The 20,520-nt window shown below is 36.7% G+C and overlaps 1 protein-coding gene across 1 annotated transcript in view; it reads right to left on the bottom strand.

The window, feature by feature from the left end:
- Positions 1 to 200: 200 nt before the first annotated feature.
- Positions 201 to 20,520, bottom strand: part of LOC104515607 (adenylate kinase 9-like) — a gene marked incomplete at its 3' end in the record, with an annotated part of 52,927 nt that continues 32,607 nt past the window's right edge. The window contains 6 exon segments of the mRNA XM_010159647.1: positions 201 to 420; positions 2,141 to 2,259; positions 6,419 to 6,682; positions 8,457 to 8,575; positions 9,483 to 9,689; positions 17,836 to 17,931. Of these exon segments, the coding sequence (XP_010157949.1) occupies positions 201 to 420; positions 2,141 to 2,259; positions 6,419 to 6,682; positions 8,457 to 8,575; positions 9,483 to 9,689; positions 17,836 to 17,931 (1,025 nt within the window).

The raw sequence follows: 20,520 nt of genomic DNA, 5'->3' as shown, positions 1-20,520 counted from the left end.
TTGCACAGAGGAGGAAAGGAGCTCTAAATTCTTTTTGGTTCCTATGGTAAATCTGGGAATGCTGTGAAAGTGTGAGGCTGTGTCTACTGGCTCCCATATCTATTTCTCTGTGTCCTCTTCACTGCTTTGGGACTTTTGGAATCTGTGTTCAAACCTGTGCTGCTGAAACTACAAAAAAGTGGATAGGACTGAAAACTCACCCTTATTTTTGCTTTCAGGTCTTTCAGTTTCTTTATATTTTCCATTTTTTTGTACTGTCTTTCTTTCCATTTTTTCAGACGTGGAGGAAAAAGACGGTCAAGAACATCCCTTTCTTCTACTTGAATATAAACTGCAACATCAGGACAGAGTCCACGTTCTGACAAATACCGGGCTTCATCTGAAGTACGAGGGAAACCATCCAGTATAAATCCTGTCGACCTAATTGGAAAATAAGATACTTATCATTACACAATGTGGTTTAAATTGCGATACTGAAAATGCAATTAATTTGAAAAAAAAAATTAAACTCCTTTATTAAATGTATATGTTAAGAGTGAACTTCAAAAAATACTTTCAGGTATTTTATTTTGACAATGTAAAACTGATACTTCACTATGTATTTTAATTGGTGTACTAACAAATGTATTTCTTCTGAAGATTTAATATGCAGAGATTAATTATTTTAAAATAACTTTTAAAACCCCAGATTGTGTCCTCAGTATTGCTTGTGTGACTAAAACCAGTACTTCTTAGCTGCTGCTCTCAAAAAAACAAGGTGCCCCAAACATTATTTTGGTAAGATCTGCCACAGAAAGCTTTTCACCTGAAAATTCAGTTTTCAGGAAGGCCTGACAATTTTTTCTCTGGTGTAGGATGAGAATTTTGCCACTCAGCATGAACTACATCTCCGTTCCTGCAGATATTAAAAACAGGTCAGGTATGTCTGGAAAGCTCTGTGGCTTGCTGGAGCTCCTACATCTCAAATTAGATGAGTAGTTCTGTAAAGCTGAATGTTGTGTTATTAAGAAGTTAATATTTCTCATTATTACTTCAGACCTTGATAGGATACACTGTAAAACTGCATAAAACCAAAGAAGCTACAAGGAGCGGGTGTGAATGGAAGAACAGGTGGTCCTGGATGCTGTGCAAAAAAGTTGGGGGGAGGATATGGATCATGATATATATGTTGTGGAAGGTTCTCGTCTGCCATGAGTCCCTGATGAAACTGAATATATATAATATAGTGTCAAAATATTATGAGTAATGCTGAGTATTTTTTTGTCTTGGTGAATTATTTTTTCCTGAAATTGATCTCCCCATTTTTACTCCATTGAGAGAATGGAGTGTATGCAGAAATTTATTAGGCAGAACTTATGATGTAGAAACCCTTATCTGTGGGCTGACAGGGCAAAAGTTTGTTTGAGGATCCTTGTTCTTTTTAAGGCATTTCTCATACTGTTAGGAATCAAAACCTAATAGCCAAGCCTCCCACAGCTATGATCTGGACAGAAATGGATGGAAGAGACAGGACATGGGAAAAGGGAAGTTCCCTGCTGAAATGACATACTAAATACCAGTCTGCTTTCTGGGAGTTTATCTTATTTATTTATGCAACATTAATCCACATTTATCACAGTGTTATGGATGTACTTTCTGGTATGAAAGGAAGTCTGTTCTGGATACATGAGAGGAGTACAGATTGTGATGAATGCACAAGATAACCTAATTCCGTGTTATTTTGGAGACCATTGATACTTTGTCTTTGCTTTCCACACTGTATTTACAGTATATGGAAACCAATAGTTACAGCTGGATTCCAGTTCTCCATGATTATTAATTACATGACAACATAACAGGTTTATTTATGTATCTGTCCTGTAAGCCCACAAAAAACTACCTGGCTATTCAGAAGATTCAATCCAATTCAAGTACATTAAGTACTTTTTTCCAGCCCTGAGTAGAGAGTATGAAACATTGTAGTATTGTTAAAATGCCAATCAAAATAGAGCAACAAAACTAAGACTGAGTGGCAGGTCATGATTTATGGGAAATACAGAAGCATTAGGATAATCTCTGCAATAGTTATTTGTAATTGTGAACACAGTGGATGATACACTTCTTAAGACTAATTAAAGAAAGAGAATCTAATCACAGTTACCGGAATGGCTCTTTCCTCCACCAGTCAAGAACAATGTTATCAAGGACTTCTGGGGGCAATGCCTCATTATCCATTAGATTTGCTTTGATTGCTTCCTCCTCATCAGTTAACTCCACTTCCTTTATATAAAGAAACCAAACCAAACCAAAACAAATTTAAAAAAAAACCATAAACCAGAAAGAAATATCTGCCTGACACTTTTATTGTTTTCTTGACCAAGTTACACATTTTGGGATATTTTAAACGTGGTTGGGATTGGGTAGTTCCTTGGAGTTGGGGCAGTTGCTGCAGTATGAGCTTTAATGAAACCTAAAACCAAGCACAACTGAGACATTTTTAATTATACATACACTCAATTCAGAGAAACAGAAGCTGAAATGTTCAGAGTTTCTCCTAATTGCCTACAGGAAGTTCTTTACTTAAGTTATACGTGTTCTCATGCTGGAAGACTATCTGCTCTACATCAGCATGTTTTTTACTTTTTAAAAGCAATTTTTATCTTTTGATGCAAAGAAAGATGTCAAAGAAAGATATGTGAGGTTACTGGGTATAGGGACATGACCAGAAATCAGAAAGATAGCACTGTTCTACAGAGCAGTAGTAGAATTAATGACTAGTCAAGTGCAGAGCATTCAAATATGAAATCTAGCTATTAAGTTCCTGTGAAAAACTGTTTTTCTGAATACATAGCAGCATGTGATTGAAATGGCTGAGGATGCTTTCTCATAAAATGACTTCCTGACACAAACTGCAGTCAAGAAGAATGAAAAGAGGGTATAGATTGGTGATTCTGGATTAGTTTACATCAGTCACAATATCAAAATACATGTTTTTACAAGTATACCGGCTAAAAGAAAACATTAGAAGTCAGAAAATACCACTGTTCCTGACCAGCTGTGTTTATTTTTCATGGTATTATTAACAGAAGACACTATTATTTTCTAGTTAGTTGATTCTTTTTTCCCCTGAAAACAGAAATGCAGAATTCATGAAAGACATTTATCCTTTAAAGAGTTCAATGTTTTTCTGCCATACCTTATAAAGGTCTCATTTGTAAAAAGTCATCTGCATTTGTTTAAGAACACTTGATAAACACTACTAAAAGAGTGTGTTTTCTATATGTCAGTGGTCATCAAACAAGCACCTAAGTTGCATCCAAAGTCACCTGGAGAGAAAACTTAATAGGCAGCTATTCTGTCCCTCTCAGCACATAGATTTAAGTTGTTCCCTGGCATTCTTTTGTGAATTCATTACAAAGTTTTGCTGTCCTTTTCTCATGTAGTAGTCATATTAACCCAAACTGCTCAAGAATTTGTTAGTATAACCTGTCAGAAAATAAAGGAATAACCCTTTTTAACAAAAGGATCCGAAGTGATTCAGGAACCCTCAAAATGATGGTAGGGAGCTGCATGATGCAAGGACATGTCTGAATAAGAATTCCTTTTCCTGACACCTACTTTAATAATGTAGCCAAGAGAACTTGAGAATATGCTGGAAGCCACAAGTCAAGTGTGTGTAATATTTTCTCTAGTGCCTGACATGGTGTATATATTAAAAGATGCTAGTATGGCATAACAGGTACCTAAAAAGGCAAAGTGGTAGCCAGATTTGTAACAGAGGCATCTTGAAAGAAATGTGTGAAGTGGGAGAAAGCAGTAAAATCCCAATGAAAATGTATCACTGACATCACCACTGCAGATGAACTGTTGAATGGTATTTGTATCTGACTGATAAAACAAACACGAGATGTATACTCCAGGTACAGAAAACAGAACACGCCACATAGCAGTGGTTTGAAGGATGAGGTTGCTCCCCAGACCTGTCAGCGCTGTGAAGGCTTTGGTTGACACACACTGAAACAATCAGGATGGTTGGTATCTTTTTGCTAAACTTCCCAGAGTGCATGGTGAATTTTGTTTGCCTTTAGCATTTTTGCTTTGAATATTATAGCTGACCTTTACCTTAAGTGTTGATACATAATGCTTCTACTGTCTTAGGCCAAAGTGAATGATACAAATGAAATTAAATGAGATTATTTTGGAGAGGGAGTGGCTCAGTGAAAGACAGGATAGTCAGACAGTTTGGTGGTAGTCAAACTCAGGGAAATGCTTAGGGAGTCCACAACCTTGGAAGTTATCCACTAGAGTTTTATGCATGGACCAATGAATGGGTTTCTCAACTGAACTGCAATTGCACCAGCTGTGCTTTGGTCCTGCCGTCAGACAAAGAGCTTTACAAGAGCACGAGACAAAAATACTAATGTAGAAGAAGATTGTTTACCAGTTGATAAAAAGATGATAAGGAAAAAATACTAACAGAAGTGCCTTAGTACAGGATGTATTGGTGCCAAGAAAATAAAGCTGAGAGAGCCAGCCATAATCATCAGTGCCAGGAACACTTGCTGTATTTTTGACTGTGATGAACAAACTGTAAACTGACTTGCCAAAATAACCTCCTTTTAGATTTAAATGATCAAAATCTGAATTTCTATTCTGACATCCATGATTTTGATCTGTACTCCATCTATGTTGAAGCATTTGCTTCCAGGATTACCTGCTCTTGTATTATTTCATCAGGAACAGTACCTTCCGGTTATCGGGGACCTTCTCCACTTTTCAAGATAATAGAGAATGGCTTTGAATGCACCTTTGGCAGTTTCCTCAGCACCTGTGAATGCATCCCATTGACTTGTATATGTCCAGGTCATATAAATGATCCCAAATTTGATCCTATTCTGCTCTGAGTAGTAACACCCTTGACCCATGCTTTCCTATTAGGCACAAGGGACCTAGAAGGCCACAGGCTAGACTGTACTTGTGAAGACCAAAGAAAGACCAGCATTGAGCATCTCAGCCTTTTCAGTGCCTTTTGGCAAAAGGTCACCGGCCCCACTCAGTGGTAGACTTGTGTTTTCCAGGTCTTTCTTTAGCTAGTGTTGTTCCTGTAGAGATTCTTCATGCTACCTTTCCAGATCCCTCACACATTTCCACTTCCACTGAGTGTCCAGCTTCCTAATACTGCGCCTGGATGTTGCTTCTGTTTGCCTCCTCTGCAGACTGCTTCCCCTCCTGCATGCTTCCTTAGATCCTGTGGTAGGAAGTCTTTGAAGGTCTTTGGTAACTAGTAACTTCAAGGAACACAGCAGGTATCAGGAGCACAAAAAGAAAACGTCTCTTAGAATGTGAGGCAGAAACTTACGATGCAGAATTTATAATGTAGAAACTTACTTCTTCCTGAAGCTTTGAGAGGTGGATAAACCCTTATTTGTATTGTTTAGGAGGTAGATGTTCAATGGTTTTGTACTATGCATTTTCTGAAAGGTTAATATGCTATGCACCTGTGCGTTGAGACTTCACACAGTAAAGGCTTTTGTCTTATCCACTGCTGTCTAAAGAAGAATTCATTTGTGTTGAAACCTTGTCTGTTTTTCCCCAAAATATATCACTGTCTAATAAAAGAAATCACTCTCTGCCAATAAATGTTTATGTAAATGTTTGTTGTTCCGGGAAATTACACCCTATAAAGATGGGTTTTAGAATGTGTATTTACAACAGTTTGCAACTAGTATTCAATCTGAATAAGAACTAATTTTCTGAAAACTATCATTCATTAATTATTTTACCAGTACCATGAATATCCAGCTATTTTAAACATTTTTTTTAACTACAAGGCTTATTTTATGCTACCTAAGAGGGTTTTTTTTCTGGATTGAAACTCTGCTGCCCTCAGACAAAGTCAACACTACAATCCAGGTTATAAAACCTACTGTATTAAAAATATACTAGCTTGCCCTGTTATGAACAGTGAAATATTTCTAATTTTTTGAGAAGGTATGATCACACTGAAGGGCTGGTAGAGGCATTCTATTCTTTTGCTCCAGGAGAGTGCAGAGACCACTGCTGGTGAACATTTCTAAATTCCTATGCAACTAGAGCACATGCACCAGACTGAACATATTATAAATACTTGAAGGAAACCACACCTTTCTGTTATTATTCTGACTTTCATTTTTTTCCTCAGTTTGTGTTCCTTTGCCCCATTTAGCATGTATCTCTACTGTTTAGAAAAAAAGCCTAGACATAATTCTTGGAAATGTTTTGAAGAATGATGGTGGCTTTTGCTGGAAAACACTGTCAAGAACCATTGTTTTTCCACATTTCATCAAGTAAATAATTTAACATAAATTATTTTTATCAAGCTCACATTTTATAGGAAATTGCTGTTCTGGTCTGAAAATGGTTATTTTGTGTACGGACATAAAAAATACTGGATTATTACCTGTTTGCTTTTTTCAGTCTCAGTTTTAGCCATGGTCTGAGAGAAGTTGTCCAGTACCTGTGATAGAACTGGCATTTTATTGTCATCTTCAGGTTCTTCATCAAAATCAGGCCCAACTTTCTCTTTACTTTTGGGTAAGATCAATTCCTGTAGATATTCTTCAAACTGAATATGGAAAATGCCTAATTTGTCTGCTATCTGTCGTGCACAAGTAGTTTTACCCGCTCCATGAGTCCCGAGTAAGCACACCCGTAAGGGAGGAGCCTATAGGAAAGAATTGGAGTATTTTATAACAATTTGGATTCTACAGTGCACCCTCAACAGTTTTTCACTTCCAAAATATCATTATAAAAAATTCAATCAAAACCGATCACATCATTTTTCGTTTTGATTTTTCCAGGCCTTCTACTGCTGTTCCAAACACACTACCTGCTCTCTGGAAATACTGAACAAATACACTATGGCAATTGATGCCACTAGGTAAAAACGAGATCTCATTAGACAGTTCTGGTAAATCTTCCCTTCTTTTGCCCTTCGTCCACATACAAGAAAGACTTAATGACAGTAACCCTCCCCTCCCTCCCCCCCCAATATTTGTGATTTGGTAATCACATCTTACGACTATTGTAAGTCCTTATAATCTTGCTCTCTTTTCTTCTTTACTTCCATCATTAATTCAATGTGTTAATTTAAATGTACACTAAAAAGTGACTAGAAAAGCAATGTGGTTATTTGTTTCAAGGACTTGCCTGAAATATTTATTGTCATCTAGAAAAAAATCAGCAATGATACACAATTATTGTTATTATCTGTTATTATCTACTTTAAACAATTTTGAAGATTCTCACTTGTATTGGTTCATTGTGAGCCACATACTCCTCAGGGTTCTTCAAAAATTTATCTCTGTGCTGAGAAGTTGAAAAGTAATAAATCTTTTCTCGATATTTGGCTGCATGTTCATGGAGTCCTGGGTAAAGGACAAAGTTCTCTTTCAGACTGACTGGACAAAAGTGTTTTGTGTCTCCCACGTGCCTTTTCTTTTCCTTAGTTATTTCTTCATCCTGAAAATAATACAAAAATTTTCAAAAACTATTTGAGTTCAGTAGTTCACTTAGATTGTGTAGAACAAGTAGATCAAAATAAGCAATGTCAAATATATCAACTGAGCACTGAATGATAATGGTATTCTCAAGGTAGTTTGTAAACTATGAAAATACACACTTTTTAGATTCAGGGTCAAAAAACAAACTGTCCAGTCTAGTGACACAATTATTGAGAAAAGAATGACCATTTTAAATTTGAAACTATAGTATCATGTTTAGCTGTTGAATACCAAAATTAATCTAGAAGTATCTGTGATAAAATATTTCCCTGCTATGTTCTTGAAACTCACTTTCTATTGCTTCTAAATGTGCAGAAGTCGACCTCTTCAGAAAAGGCAATGAGAACTGATATCATGAAGTCAGATTACTTATAAAATAATATTAATTACAAAAATACCTATTTAACACTGCTCCAGTAGAGTATATGGATATCTTGTACTGTTAGATTTGGGGATGGGCATCTTCCAGTATAGGATGAAAACCAAAGAAAGGTGAAGCTAGATCTTTAATTTTATTAAAGTGGGTGTTTGAAAATTATCAATAGCAGAGATAAACAGAGGATTGCACATTAGGGCTCTGCATCTTCTGATGTTTACATGATGGCTCACAGAATCATTGTTAGTTGACAGAAATCAAAGTTCACATTTGTTTCTTTAATAACACCGCTCTTTGCCATCTGGTAAAACTGGGTACATTCATTCTCTCTATTAGCATGAGGTATTTATAGTTCTCACTGAAGTAAAACTACCATCAGCCAGAACATAGGAATAGAATGAAAGTGTACTTTAAGCATATGCTGACATCGATTCTGTAAGAAGGCTGAAACTGGATCAGAAAAAAATCTGGTGCAAAATTTAACTTCTCTAGGGTTATGTTCAAACTGAAAATAAATGAATTAGAATAAAAGCAAAAAGGGACAAAGCCAGCATGCTTACTTCTTCGTCTTCATTTTCCTCTTCTTCAACTTCTTCATCTTCCTCTTCAGCAGCCAGGTCTTCTGCTTCCTCATCTAAGTCTTCAGTTGATAATTCCCAACCATGGTATTTAAAAGGTTCTGAAAAGGTTAATATTTTTTTTTCTCTTTCAACATGTTTCATTTGGCTATGCCAGAATGTATTCTCTTTGTCCATAAAAGTAAGCACATATGTGAAGGCAAATCATGCCAACTGTATATTGCATTTCTCCTACTCACAGAACAAAATGTTCTCACTGGATGTAGGAATTAATATACTGTTTCATCCAAAAATGGAACTTCTACTGGCTGCTATTTAGTTGAATTAAATTGGTATTTTCAATGGGAACATGTAGTACATAAGTATTATACAAACACATGTAGATAATATTTTTTCCTTATTGTTCATTGAGGAAAATCATCAGTCAAATTTTGATTGTCAAGCTAGCACAATAGATGCTTTGATTAATAAAACATTGCGGTAACAATAGGAAAAATGTAGTATTATTTATCCAGTACACAAAATTGTTAGGGATTTGAGCACACAAGCAAAGAAGAGTAATTTGCCAAAATAATAGTCAATACTGTAACAATCTGGTCTTGAAACACAATCTATGCAGATGGGTAGATCAGATTATTAGACACCCTGACAGTCTCATTTACTTCAATGAATATTATATTGTACATTGGTGAACCTTTGTTAGCTGTTCATTTCTCAAACCAGTATCCTGACATAGAGCAAGTAACTGGGGAAATGTGCTTTCAGAATGTTTAGGGAGTTATTATGTACATATTTGTAGAGCCATACAGATATTTTTCAAATATATATATTTCCCACTCTGCTAGTGTGCTTTTCATCTCACCCACAGAACACAGCATGTCCTGTTCCCATTTCATGGGAGTAATACAGAACTCTTTTTAACCTCCCCCTTCAATATATTCATCATATAAGCTCTCCAAAATTCCTCTTGGTAGGTTTAGTGTAAATCAAATAAACAGTATTACTTACTTTCCATAACCAGCACAATTTGATTAAGCAGACTCTCTGGAGTTTGATCAGCAATCTCTAAAACAACAACCTGAACTAGAGATGACTGCTTGATTTCTGACTCCACGGTTTGCCAGTCATGCATGAAAAGGTCAATCTTCCTTTTAATTATTTCCATTTCTGGTATATCTGGAAAATTATCCTCTGCAAACTCAGGTAGTATGATTTCTGAAAATCAAACAGTATACAGAAGGCAATGCTCCTCTAAAATATTTTGCATTCAAGACTACCATTAGGCTTTAGGATTACTTTTATTTTCCTCAAATATTATGGCTTTTTTTATTTTTAATGCTGTTTCACTCCACACCCCGTGTAATTATGGATTATTGTATTACAAAGACACTTTGAAAATGACAAATTCATTATGTAGACATGGTATATACTGATGCTACTCCAGGAAAATAAACAAGTTCCAGTTATGTAACTAAATTTGCATATGGTTATTTATATCAGCACACAAATAAATATGTCTCTTTCTGCAAAGAAATACACATTAATTCAGAAATTCTGATTTAATGATGAACAGTTTTTGACATGCTATCCATATGGTCATGCCTCATAGGGAACATGCCAGAATAGGAAGAAATAGTACGAAAACTCGCATATACTGCAAAGAAGCAACTTCATGTTCTGACTTGTCTCAGGTTCGGTTACTGAAGCTGCTGTGGAGTGTTCAGGTTGCATGTTAGGTTTCTGTTCTTTTTCAAGTAGAGCATGTTCTCTTTAAGTGAATAGAAATATAATCCATACTACTAGGTGTTTTTTCCTCTCCAGCACAAGATCTCAATAGACACATGTTAATGAATTAAACCTTCACTTACTCAAAGGCACACATATATAAAGATCAACATGGCCAAATTGCAGAGAAAATAGAAGATATTGAGAGGAGAAAGGAAAAAGACATGACTAAACAGTGAAGTCCACTTCAGTGTAAATATCAAGGATATGAGGTGGTATAGAAGGCTGAAATCCTAAACTGATGAAGGCAAAGCTGTGAGCTAAAACACTAAACCATACAATATATGAGATCTTAAACAAATTACAACTGATGCCTCTAACCATAACTAACAAAGGAGGCAAGACAGGTGCACAGACGTTATGATCCACCTTTTAAAAGTGATCTGTAATAGGAATGTCTTGATTCCTGGATACCTAATGTTTAAACTTTGCAGAGATGATGAACACACTTTTGCCCGTTAAATTAAACAGAAATTGTGGGTGTTAACCAGCTTGAAATTTAGATCTATTTGTTCAGAGAACTGGAATACTTCCATTTCACAACTAAGTCTGCAACAGAATAGAAAGAGGGGATTAATTTCTTCTGACTTTCAAGCCTCATTCGTGTGCTTTAACCACTAAATCAGGCCTGTTAAGCGTTATGAATGCATCTTTCCAATTGCACATTGTTATAGATGTACAGAAGTTAATGAAAGGGTTATCTGTTACGTATTCAGAGACAATTTGGTCATACACATGTAATGTAAAAATAAATTTTACAGCAGATAATGCCATAAATTATGCACTATATCTGCATTAAAAATATGCTGAATATAATAAAAGAACTGGCGTTGATTAAAAAAAGAGAGAGCTTTATCCTCAATTTAAGGTCGATAACTTTAAAAATTCCAAACTAAATCAGCCTTCAAACATCTATTTGTGCTTATTCACTCTTAAAATTTCTTTTCAAATAATAAGAATCCCCATTTAGAATAAGTTATCTGTTGATACATTTTGGCTCTTCCCAGCTAAATGGTTCAGTACGCTAAAATTAGTGCGACAATGCATCGTTCTGGAAGAAACAGATACTGCCTCTATTTATCCTACTGAGTCTGGGCAGAACACACAGGGGTTGACGGCTGAAGTTCCTCACAAAAAATGGAGGAGTAGCATCATACTTGAAAGTCACGGTGTTATTCACAGCATTCTCGGGAACAGTTTCTCTTACACTGTCGGCAAAGCCGCTGCAAAGTCGCAGCAGCCTAGGTTTAGAGCATGACTCTGTGTGTTCTGTTCCCTCTGCACTTTCTCAGGTATACATTGCAGGGCTCTGATGCTGACTATTGCCGACAGAGGCGTGTTATACCTGTGACTTACAGAACCCAAATACTGGTGCTGTGAAGCTATACAGATGCACGTATGTGTGGAGTAATTCTACAAAGTGCCACCAATGAGATGCAAAAGTGTAATCCATTTTTCTGGAGGCTAAAAGTCATCCTTAGTTTTACAAGAAAAAAAATCTGTGGATGTAAATCCCATCTGCCAGTCAATACACTCCAATTCAAGCAGTACATGATAGTAACAGTAATACAAACACAAATTAAGAGATAAATGAAAATTTTTTTTAAAAGTGTAGCATGGCTTCTCTCTGTGGATACTTTGACCGAGAAACTCTGACAAAAATTTTGGGTTTAATGAAGCTATGTCTGCACGCAATGACTTGTTCAATGAGTGAGGGAAAGAAAAGACTTTCATCTCATCTCAAGATACATTGTGCAGAAATTCAGTGTAAATTGTTTAAGATCAGAGAAGTCCAAGTCTGTCTCCTAATACTGTCTCATGAAAAGTAAAAAAAAAGTTAGAGATTGAAAGAATGCATTAATATAAGTAAGAAATTCACAGGTACCACTCATCATAAACATGACAAAACCATACCAATTGTGTTGTCATACTTGGTGAGCAAAATAGCAAAGGGATAGCTGCTCCCACTGCAATCTCTTTTGCTGATAAGCCAGAGGAATTAAAAACTTGGTACTGACAGCAGATGTTGAATTAAAAACTTGATATTGACACATAAACAGGAAAGGAGGGAGACACTCATTGGCTCCTAGGGCTGCAATTAATATCCATTTAGACACTGTTAGGCCCTGAAAGTCTGAGACAAAGTTCTGTCTCAGCTAGAAGAAGATACAGAGGTGCCTAGATGACACCATCACCACCTTCTCTTTACTAAATCATGAACAGTCTCTGGCAGCAGCAGTGTGGTGTTGCTATTCCCATTCCCTTCACTCATAATTTTCAGCCCTCGTTTTCTTCTTTTCCTTATAATTTTTCCTTTGTATTCTGTTTCATAAGTCTGATTATCAGTGCCTTCATCTAACAGACAGAAAAGCAGTTGAGAGCATAAAAGTTAAATGGTCACATACTACTGTAAATTTGCTGGGACTTACAGTGTATGCTGTGTTTGTCTCTTGCCAGAAAAGAAGCTGTAAGAAAGAGCCTGGAACAGCAGATGGAGTGATTTTCTACTTTGCTATAATTTTACCCTTCTCTTTTTGTTTGTCTTGTTTTGAGTTTGAAAAAGCAGGAACAGATTTTGACACAAACAACAGGTTCAGCCTATTCCAATGAACTTTTACTGATTTTTACAAAAAAGAACCATTACTACTATTTTTTCTTACATAACTTCCTACACATAAAAAGAAGAGGCACTACTAAAAATGACAGCCTTACTTAATGCCTTGTATGTGATCGGCTTTGAGCAATTTTGTAAAAATACAAAACCCCAAAACATTTACAAAACAGTGCTTTATGGTTACTCCCTGGCATTAAGCAGGCCAGTGCTCACCATGTGAAATTGCAGCACTGTAATGTTCATTTTGAGTTTGCGCAAACCTGAAAAATCCAAAAATTTTTCTGGTTCATGATGAGTTAGACCACCCTGTTGTTACAATTTTCTTCTTTGAGAAGACTAGTACTTCCTCCCAGAACCAAAGGTCTCTCAGACTTCTCTTGTAGACTGTTTAAGATAACCACAAATGCCACATTTAATTTTCTAAAATAGAGATAGATCAAAAAATGCTATTACTGAGTACAATGTAGGTGGATTTCAGTGATAAGGTACCAGTAAGATCTGGCAGGAAACAGGACTAAACATAATGGTCAGAGTAGAGATGCTGCCTAATTTTTGTCTAATATGCTACCAACTAAAGCATCACCTGGAAGTGTCAGCAGCAGCTGGGATATGTGAGTGCTTGCAGGACAAGGAACACATCTAACAGATTTTTCTGACTTTGATGACTAAGCTACCTACGAAGCTATTATACCAGAGGTCAGTGCCACCTCTGTTGTCTCGAAGGAGGCAAGGCAGTGCCCTGCCTCCAGTGAGTTAGATGCCAAATAACTAGAGCTAGGGATTCCCCTTCTTTGGTCACCAGCCAAAAAAGATGAGGGTTTCAAATACATGTCTTCTTTTGATATATCTTCATGGCTCACTAAGCTTGGCCCCTTGCTCATTTGCTACTTGATGTTCCTATTTCTACAGCCGTTAATTTTATATATGAAGCCAGGCACTTAAAAGTTAGTATGGCAGTTTTGGGCACTGCAATGTCTACATCTCCTTATGGGTCTGGTTCTGAATGGGTAATCCTATAGAAATATGGTAAATTCCTTGATAGTTAGGTCCTTTTAAAAATTTTATCCTTCCGCTTATAAGGCTGAAACTTTTATTACCTCAATACTCCCATTTACCTCAATTATATATACAATAAACTGAGATTTTAAATAAATCAGACCCTCTATGGCAATTTGTATGCTGGTCCTGGGACCAAAGGGGACCCCTGGGCCTGGCTGTCCCTGCCCAGGCCTCTGGGGCTGCCCCCACCTGCCCATGTCCCAGGACTCCATGTCAGCTCCTTCCCCAGCAATGACACAGCAGGGCTGGTCTTCAGCTCCCCACAGCCATGCCTGGCCATGGGCTCTGCCAAGCAGGACTTAACCATGGGCCACCATACTGGCCCAGCCTCAGCTTGTCCCTGTCCCCAGGGAGGAGCCCAATGCTCCTGGGGCTGGAGCTGCCCTGCTCATGGATGGGGTGGTGGGACCAGTTCTGTCTGCCAGGCCCTGTCCTGCTAGTCATGTTACCACATTGTGCTGCCAAGTGCCTGTTTCTTTGGGAGCAGTTGGCCCTCACAGTGCCCTGACATGCTGTCCCCAAGGTGAACTGCAAAACTGTATTTTAATTGAGCCATTTTTAAATAACAGGTTAATAAATAAGCACTTTGGCAAGTATTTTTGTGATCTTTTATAAGAATACTTAATGCATTTTCCCTCTTTCATTACAGCTTTGAACAACAAAACTATTAGCCTGACACCTCAGTGACTAACCCTCCCTCTATTTGAATGTTTATTAGTCTAAACTTAAACCGAAAGTGCAAAATTTTCCATTTTCATTAAGCAGAAACACCATGCAGATTTCAAATAGCCTGATCTTGAATTAGAAAATATTTTTTCTTGAAAATGTTTGTAAACATTTGCATTTTACTAAACTACATATTCATTCTATGTATGTCATTACAGGAGTTATCCCCTGCAATGTCATTTCCGTCTCTTGTGATTCTAAACAGGAACGTGAAAATACCTTCCTTTTTATGTGCATTAAAAGATGTTGTGGAAATGCTACAGTTCATTATGCTGCATTCTGCAGTGATGTATTCCAAATGAGACAGAGATGTAGCCAGGTAAAACCTGCTTAAATTTGGTCAGCTCTAATGCATTATGTAATGATGATTCCATTAGGAAGACAGATTTCAAGAAAATAAGCAAAGGGTACATTAACAACTAGGTTATGCTAACATCTATTTGCACGTGTTATCCCTGGCACATTCACACTGCAGAATCACATGTGCTGCCTCGTGAACCACAACCCTGTTCAAAGCAATTACGTATGGAAGGGCGTAACGCGTGCTGTCTGGATCTAGCCTTCAACAGATCCTCTTCTACAGTACTGCCCTTTGAAAGCCTCCCAGTTCTGAGCAGGTCACGAAACTTTGGAAATATACAGGCAGATAATGTCTTAAATGAATATTTGACATCATCTGAGACAGAATATTGAATGTGGTAACAAGCCCACTCAATAGAGTGCTTCCCATATGAAACTTGATCTCAGTTACACTTACACCTTTCCTGTATTTAGCAAATTAAGGACCAGCATGTGTTCCAGCTTTGATTCTCTATTCTAGGCACATAATTGCATCAGATCACCTCTATCTGAGTTTCCCTGCTTAAGGAAACTTATCCAGCAATAATTATTGCATACTTAGGGAGTTTTCAAATAGATTGGACAGGCCTAAGAAAACTGGAGAAACTTTCCCCTGGAAATAGGGGAGAAGTAACTGAAGAAGAAAGGATTACCTTCCTAGGGAAAAGGGACAACCCAAAAATTGATCAACCCATATATTATTGGATTATGGTGCAGGTATTAGAACATTATTAGGACAAAAATGTTGCCTCCAGGCATTTGGGTTGTTTCAAACTGGGTCTTCAGGACCAAAAATACTGCAAATGTTTTTGAGTAAGGCAGGCAGCTGTACCTTTGCCATTGGCTCTAAGTTATAGCAATTCTGTCTGCAGAGGTGATTTATGGCGAGAAGATGTTTTTAAAGAAATAAGAAACACAGTCCAGAAAAATACCTGAAAAGACAGTAATGGTTTATAAATAAATGGATCTAAAAATGCAAATGAGTTTCCTTCAGATGAGGTGGTGGTCTATCTAACAGTGCTGTTGTTAATTTTTTTTCCTTACCACAGAGCTGCCAGGAAAAAATTCTCCCCAGCCCTAAATCTGGAGTTTCACAGGGAATGCCTGTAAGGCAATCTCTCATATTCTTTTGCTCTGCGTCTTCTTTGCCTTTACTGAGTATAGTTACCATAGAGACAAACAGTCCTCAAAGGATTTCTGCCCCCATGTTCTCCAAGTGAGTTGCTGGGGAAGGAAAGGCTTTAATGCCTTTTTTTGCAGTGTTCTGGTGGTATTAGATAGGACTTTGTCTGCCCGCAGTCCATATTCAGCAACAAAAAAGGTAAAAAAATCCTCCTTTCCTCCCCTCTCAAACCCTGCCAAAGCTGAGACAGAGATACCAGAAGCCAGCATATCTTCTTCATTACAGTCTGACTACCAAAATAAACAGAAAGGCAAAATGTAGGATAACAGCAACACTTCCATTCCTTGGAACTGATATGTATTTCATTGTGAATATACTTTCATTTCTCTTTTTGAAACTATGTGGTTTTTTTATATGGACTCTTCATTACTTAGAAATACATGCTGCCAAATAATTTTCAGCGTATTACAGTGAAACGGACTTAGTAGGCAAGCTTATATCAGGTGTACTGATTCATGGCGTTTGGAAAAAAAAACAGTTTGGTTTACAGATTAAGTTGATTCTTTCTAATCCATAAAAATGTGTATATTTAACAACTTGCTATTTAAAACAAAATGTTCTATGTTGGATTTATTTCTCTTTTGGAATTTAACATATTCTAAAAATTCTGGTAGATAAAAGCTAAACCGTATATTTTAAAAACTAAACCAGACATCTCCATTCAAATAAGTTGCCTTCAAAGTATTTATTGAGAGAAGGCTACTGTATGATTTCATCTATCTTTTCATTAGCTTATGGTTCTACAGAGTTCCATGTGCTGCAGAATTTTACCTTATATGAAAAAGAAAACATAATTCCCTATGAAATCTAGCAAGCTGTTAGCAGGACAATGGATGACTAAGGAAAATACAGGACATATTTTCATGTGCTGCAGAATTTTACCTTATACGAAAAAGAAAACATGATTCCCTATGAAATCTAGGAAGCTGTTAGCAGGACAATGGATCATTCACATCCAAAGTTAAAATTCACCCATTCCCATTTTTCCCAAGATCCCTTGCCACAGGGAATGGACTAGTAATTTCTGATTAATGTGGATATAACGTTAATTTAGAAATGGTCCATAGAACCAAAGTTTGTTAAAATCACATGTAGGTGTTTGTGAATACTGCAATTTGTTTATTTCCTAGGGGAGGGTGTCCCCATTTTTTCCTGGTATTTTCTTCTTTCTACTTTTTCTTCTCTTTGGGGTCACAATCAGTAAGAGTGACTTTCTAAAGGGTTTTTTTTTTAATTCTGATTTCCTGCCCTTTTCACTTCATCCTGAAGAGAGTGCTCATAGATTTCTGAATACTAGAGGTTATGTCAACCTGGAATTTCAGCAATGCTCATTTTATTTGTTAATTCCATAGATCTGTGTACACACATATTAATTTGGTATTTAGGCAGTAGAGGCCATAGTGGGATTTTGTTGTTTTTCAAAGTGCAAATACCTGGTGCGTTATTTTTAACAGGAAATAACAACGTGCCTTTAATTGATTTTATAAGTGTTTAATTAACTTGAACCTGACTATTCCACTATAAACTAATTAAAAAAAAAAGGTAAGGAATGATACTTAAAGCCAGTTTTCAAATATAGTAAAAGCTTGAAGAAAAGGAAGGCATATAATTCTTGATACCAGCAAGTAAGAGATTATACGTGCTACAAGGCTAACCTGTAGGTTCAGATTCTTCTTTACTGACTGCAGAGGACTGTTTCTGGAGCATTTGTTCAATTTCAGTTGGAAACTGCTCGTTGTTGTCCTCAAATTCTGTTGGCACAAATAAAATCATTATTAACTTTAACAAATCCATTGAGGGTATATGCTTGGATGACACCGCAAAACTTAAATGTGATCACCTGCAAAAAGGAGTTAGTTACTTTAATGCTCAGGGATTGCACACTGACCAAAACATTTCAAGATCAGCTACCTGCTCTGCCGGGAAAGGTAGCCCATCTATCTGATGCCCCACGACCGTGAATAAAGTGGAGAGATACTTTATTTAATTCAGTGCTTTTACATAAGAATATTTTTTATTCATTATAGTCTCCGTGTTCTGTGCTTTAAACTGTGCTCACAAACAAGACCTTGCCAAAGAGCGCACTTGTTGTTCTACAGAACAGCTCCTACTGGGCAGAAGTGCTTCTGACTTGAAGAAGGGCTTGTGCACCCGAAGGCTGCTGTAATGTTTCCCTTAGTTGGTCAATAAAGAATATTACTTTTTCCTACAAGCTTTGTTTTACTTATGTCCTTAGACCATTGTCAGAGTAATAGACCACCACTAGTACATCTTAACATGTTATGATTACCCAAAACTCAAATCCTATTAAACAAGAATGTATTTTAAAATCTGAAATTACAGCATTTGTTTTCATGTACATCTCTCTTTTTTTTGGCAAAGGAACCACAACATCATGAAAAACAGGTTGGAAACACTGAATTTCTGATTTATGCCATATCAGGAAATTTCTTCCCATAAACAAATGTCGACAATACCCCAAAACCTTTAACGTGTCAAATTGAGAAAATTCTTCACTTATTCTAGTTCTTTATTTTCTTTTGATATATACAGGAATGCAGTCAAGCAAAATTAATTTTGATGCTCTGTAATAAATAAAACAGGAGTCCATAATATACACAAAGAGGAAAATGGCATGCAGAAAAATAAGTGCAAAATGGAAGACACTTTGTTAAGGCTGTCAGCATGCAAATTCTCACATGCATACATAACTTAATCCCAGACAGTCCTAGAGACTTCAAGGGAAATAGCTGTAGCACAGAAACTACTACACATGTCTAAATTTTTACATTGTGTCTGAACACTTAAAGAGATTTCATTTACAAGACTGCTGCTGGATAGGGTCAAGGAAGACAGACGGACAGACCCTAAACAAAGTAAATTAGGAGGATGTCTTTTTTCCTACAGATGTTCAGAAAGTGACAAGAGCTTCCAGAAGGGTGGATAGCTCTAATCACAGGCTTTTGTTCTTTTTTTCTGTGAAGGAATGCATAACTGTACTAAACAAATATCCCTTAGCCTTTATTTCTCTGAATGAGAAACTAAAAGAATTTAAGAATGGAAGCTATTTGGGATCTGAGAAAGTTGTTTATAACCTTTCTGTTTCAAGTTTTGAAATTTCTCTGTCTAAAATGCTGTGATTACAGGTATTAGAATGTAATTATCATATCTGGCTTATGAAAGAGGGTGGAAATTGGGTTTGAAAATTATGCAACTTTGCTCAAAGACTGAGCAAACTGTGAAACTAGTATCACTACAGCTTGCTTTGAAGATTGTGGTACAAGTAATTTGCTGTCCCTTGTCAGCAGATTAATAAACTGTCCTTGTTCAAACCCTCTCAACATAAAGTCTTCAGTTAGAGGTAGAAAAAAACCAAATCAGGATGCAAGCCAGCTAAGAAAAACAAAGGAAATATATTTGGAAGCTGTAGGACTGAGCCCACATCAACTGTCTGGTAAATGTTATACTTACAATTGATTCTAAAAAGCATTTCTCTTCAAAGACTAAAGAGGAAATGGCTGAACATGTGCAGGTTGAATTATCATTATATTTATTATTTATTATTATTGCAATTATTGAAATGCACATTTATTTGCATAGAATAGACCAGACCAGACCATTTCAGTTGGAAGGGAACTCTAACGATCATCTAGTCCTACCACCTGACTAATCCAGAGATGACCAAAAGTTAAAACATATTAATTAAGGGCATTGTCCAAATGCCTCTTAAATACCAATAGGCTTGGGGCACCAACGACCTCTCCAGGGAGCTTGTTCCAGCATTTGACCACCCTCTCAGTAAAGAAATGCTTCCTTATGTTCAGTCTAAGCCCCCCCTGGTGCAGTTGTGAACCATTCCCATATGATATGATATGAGACATTAAAAGAGCATGATTGGGGATTTGGAGTATTTTTCTGAGTTTTCATTTTTATATCATAACTGCTATATATAAAAAATAACCAAACTGTGAACAAAGCATTCATTTATATTTTTGCAAAGACATGTCACATGGGAGAAAAGCTGCAGTCAATGTGCTGATGGCACTACGTGTGAAATAAACCAGATGTCAGGCTAAGAGCAGCATGACTGAAGTGTTTTGGTGAGTCAGTATTTGATTATTGAAATCAAATGTAGGCATAGGAAAACATGATTTTCTCTGAACAAGGACTTAGCACGTGTTAAGAGCACAAGTGTGTATATGACATTATTAATTCTATCATTAATAATTGTTGTTTTGATGTACTCAGATCAAAATGAGTTAGATATTCAAAACTAAGACGAACTTCATTGTTTGAGACAGAGATAATAGAGTACCTATGTAGAATGCTTCATATTTAAT

The sequence above is a fragment of the Eurypyga helias genome, unplaced genomic scaffold, assembly GCF_000690775.1.
Source record: "Eurypyga helias isolate BGI_N326 unplaced genomic scaffold, ASM69077v1 scaffold6639, whole genome shotgun sequence".
Classification (NCBI taxonomy): Eukaryota; Metazoa; Chordata; class Aves; order Eurypygiformes; family Eurypygidae; genus Eurypyga; species Eurypyga helias.
This window is presented reverse-complemented; position numbering and strand designations above follow the sequence as displayed.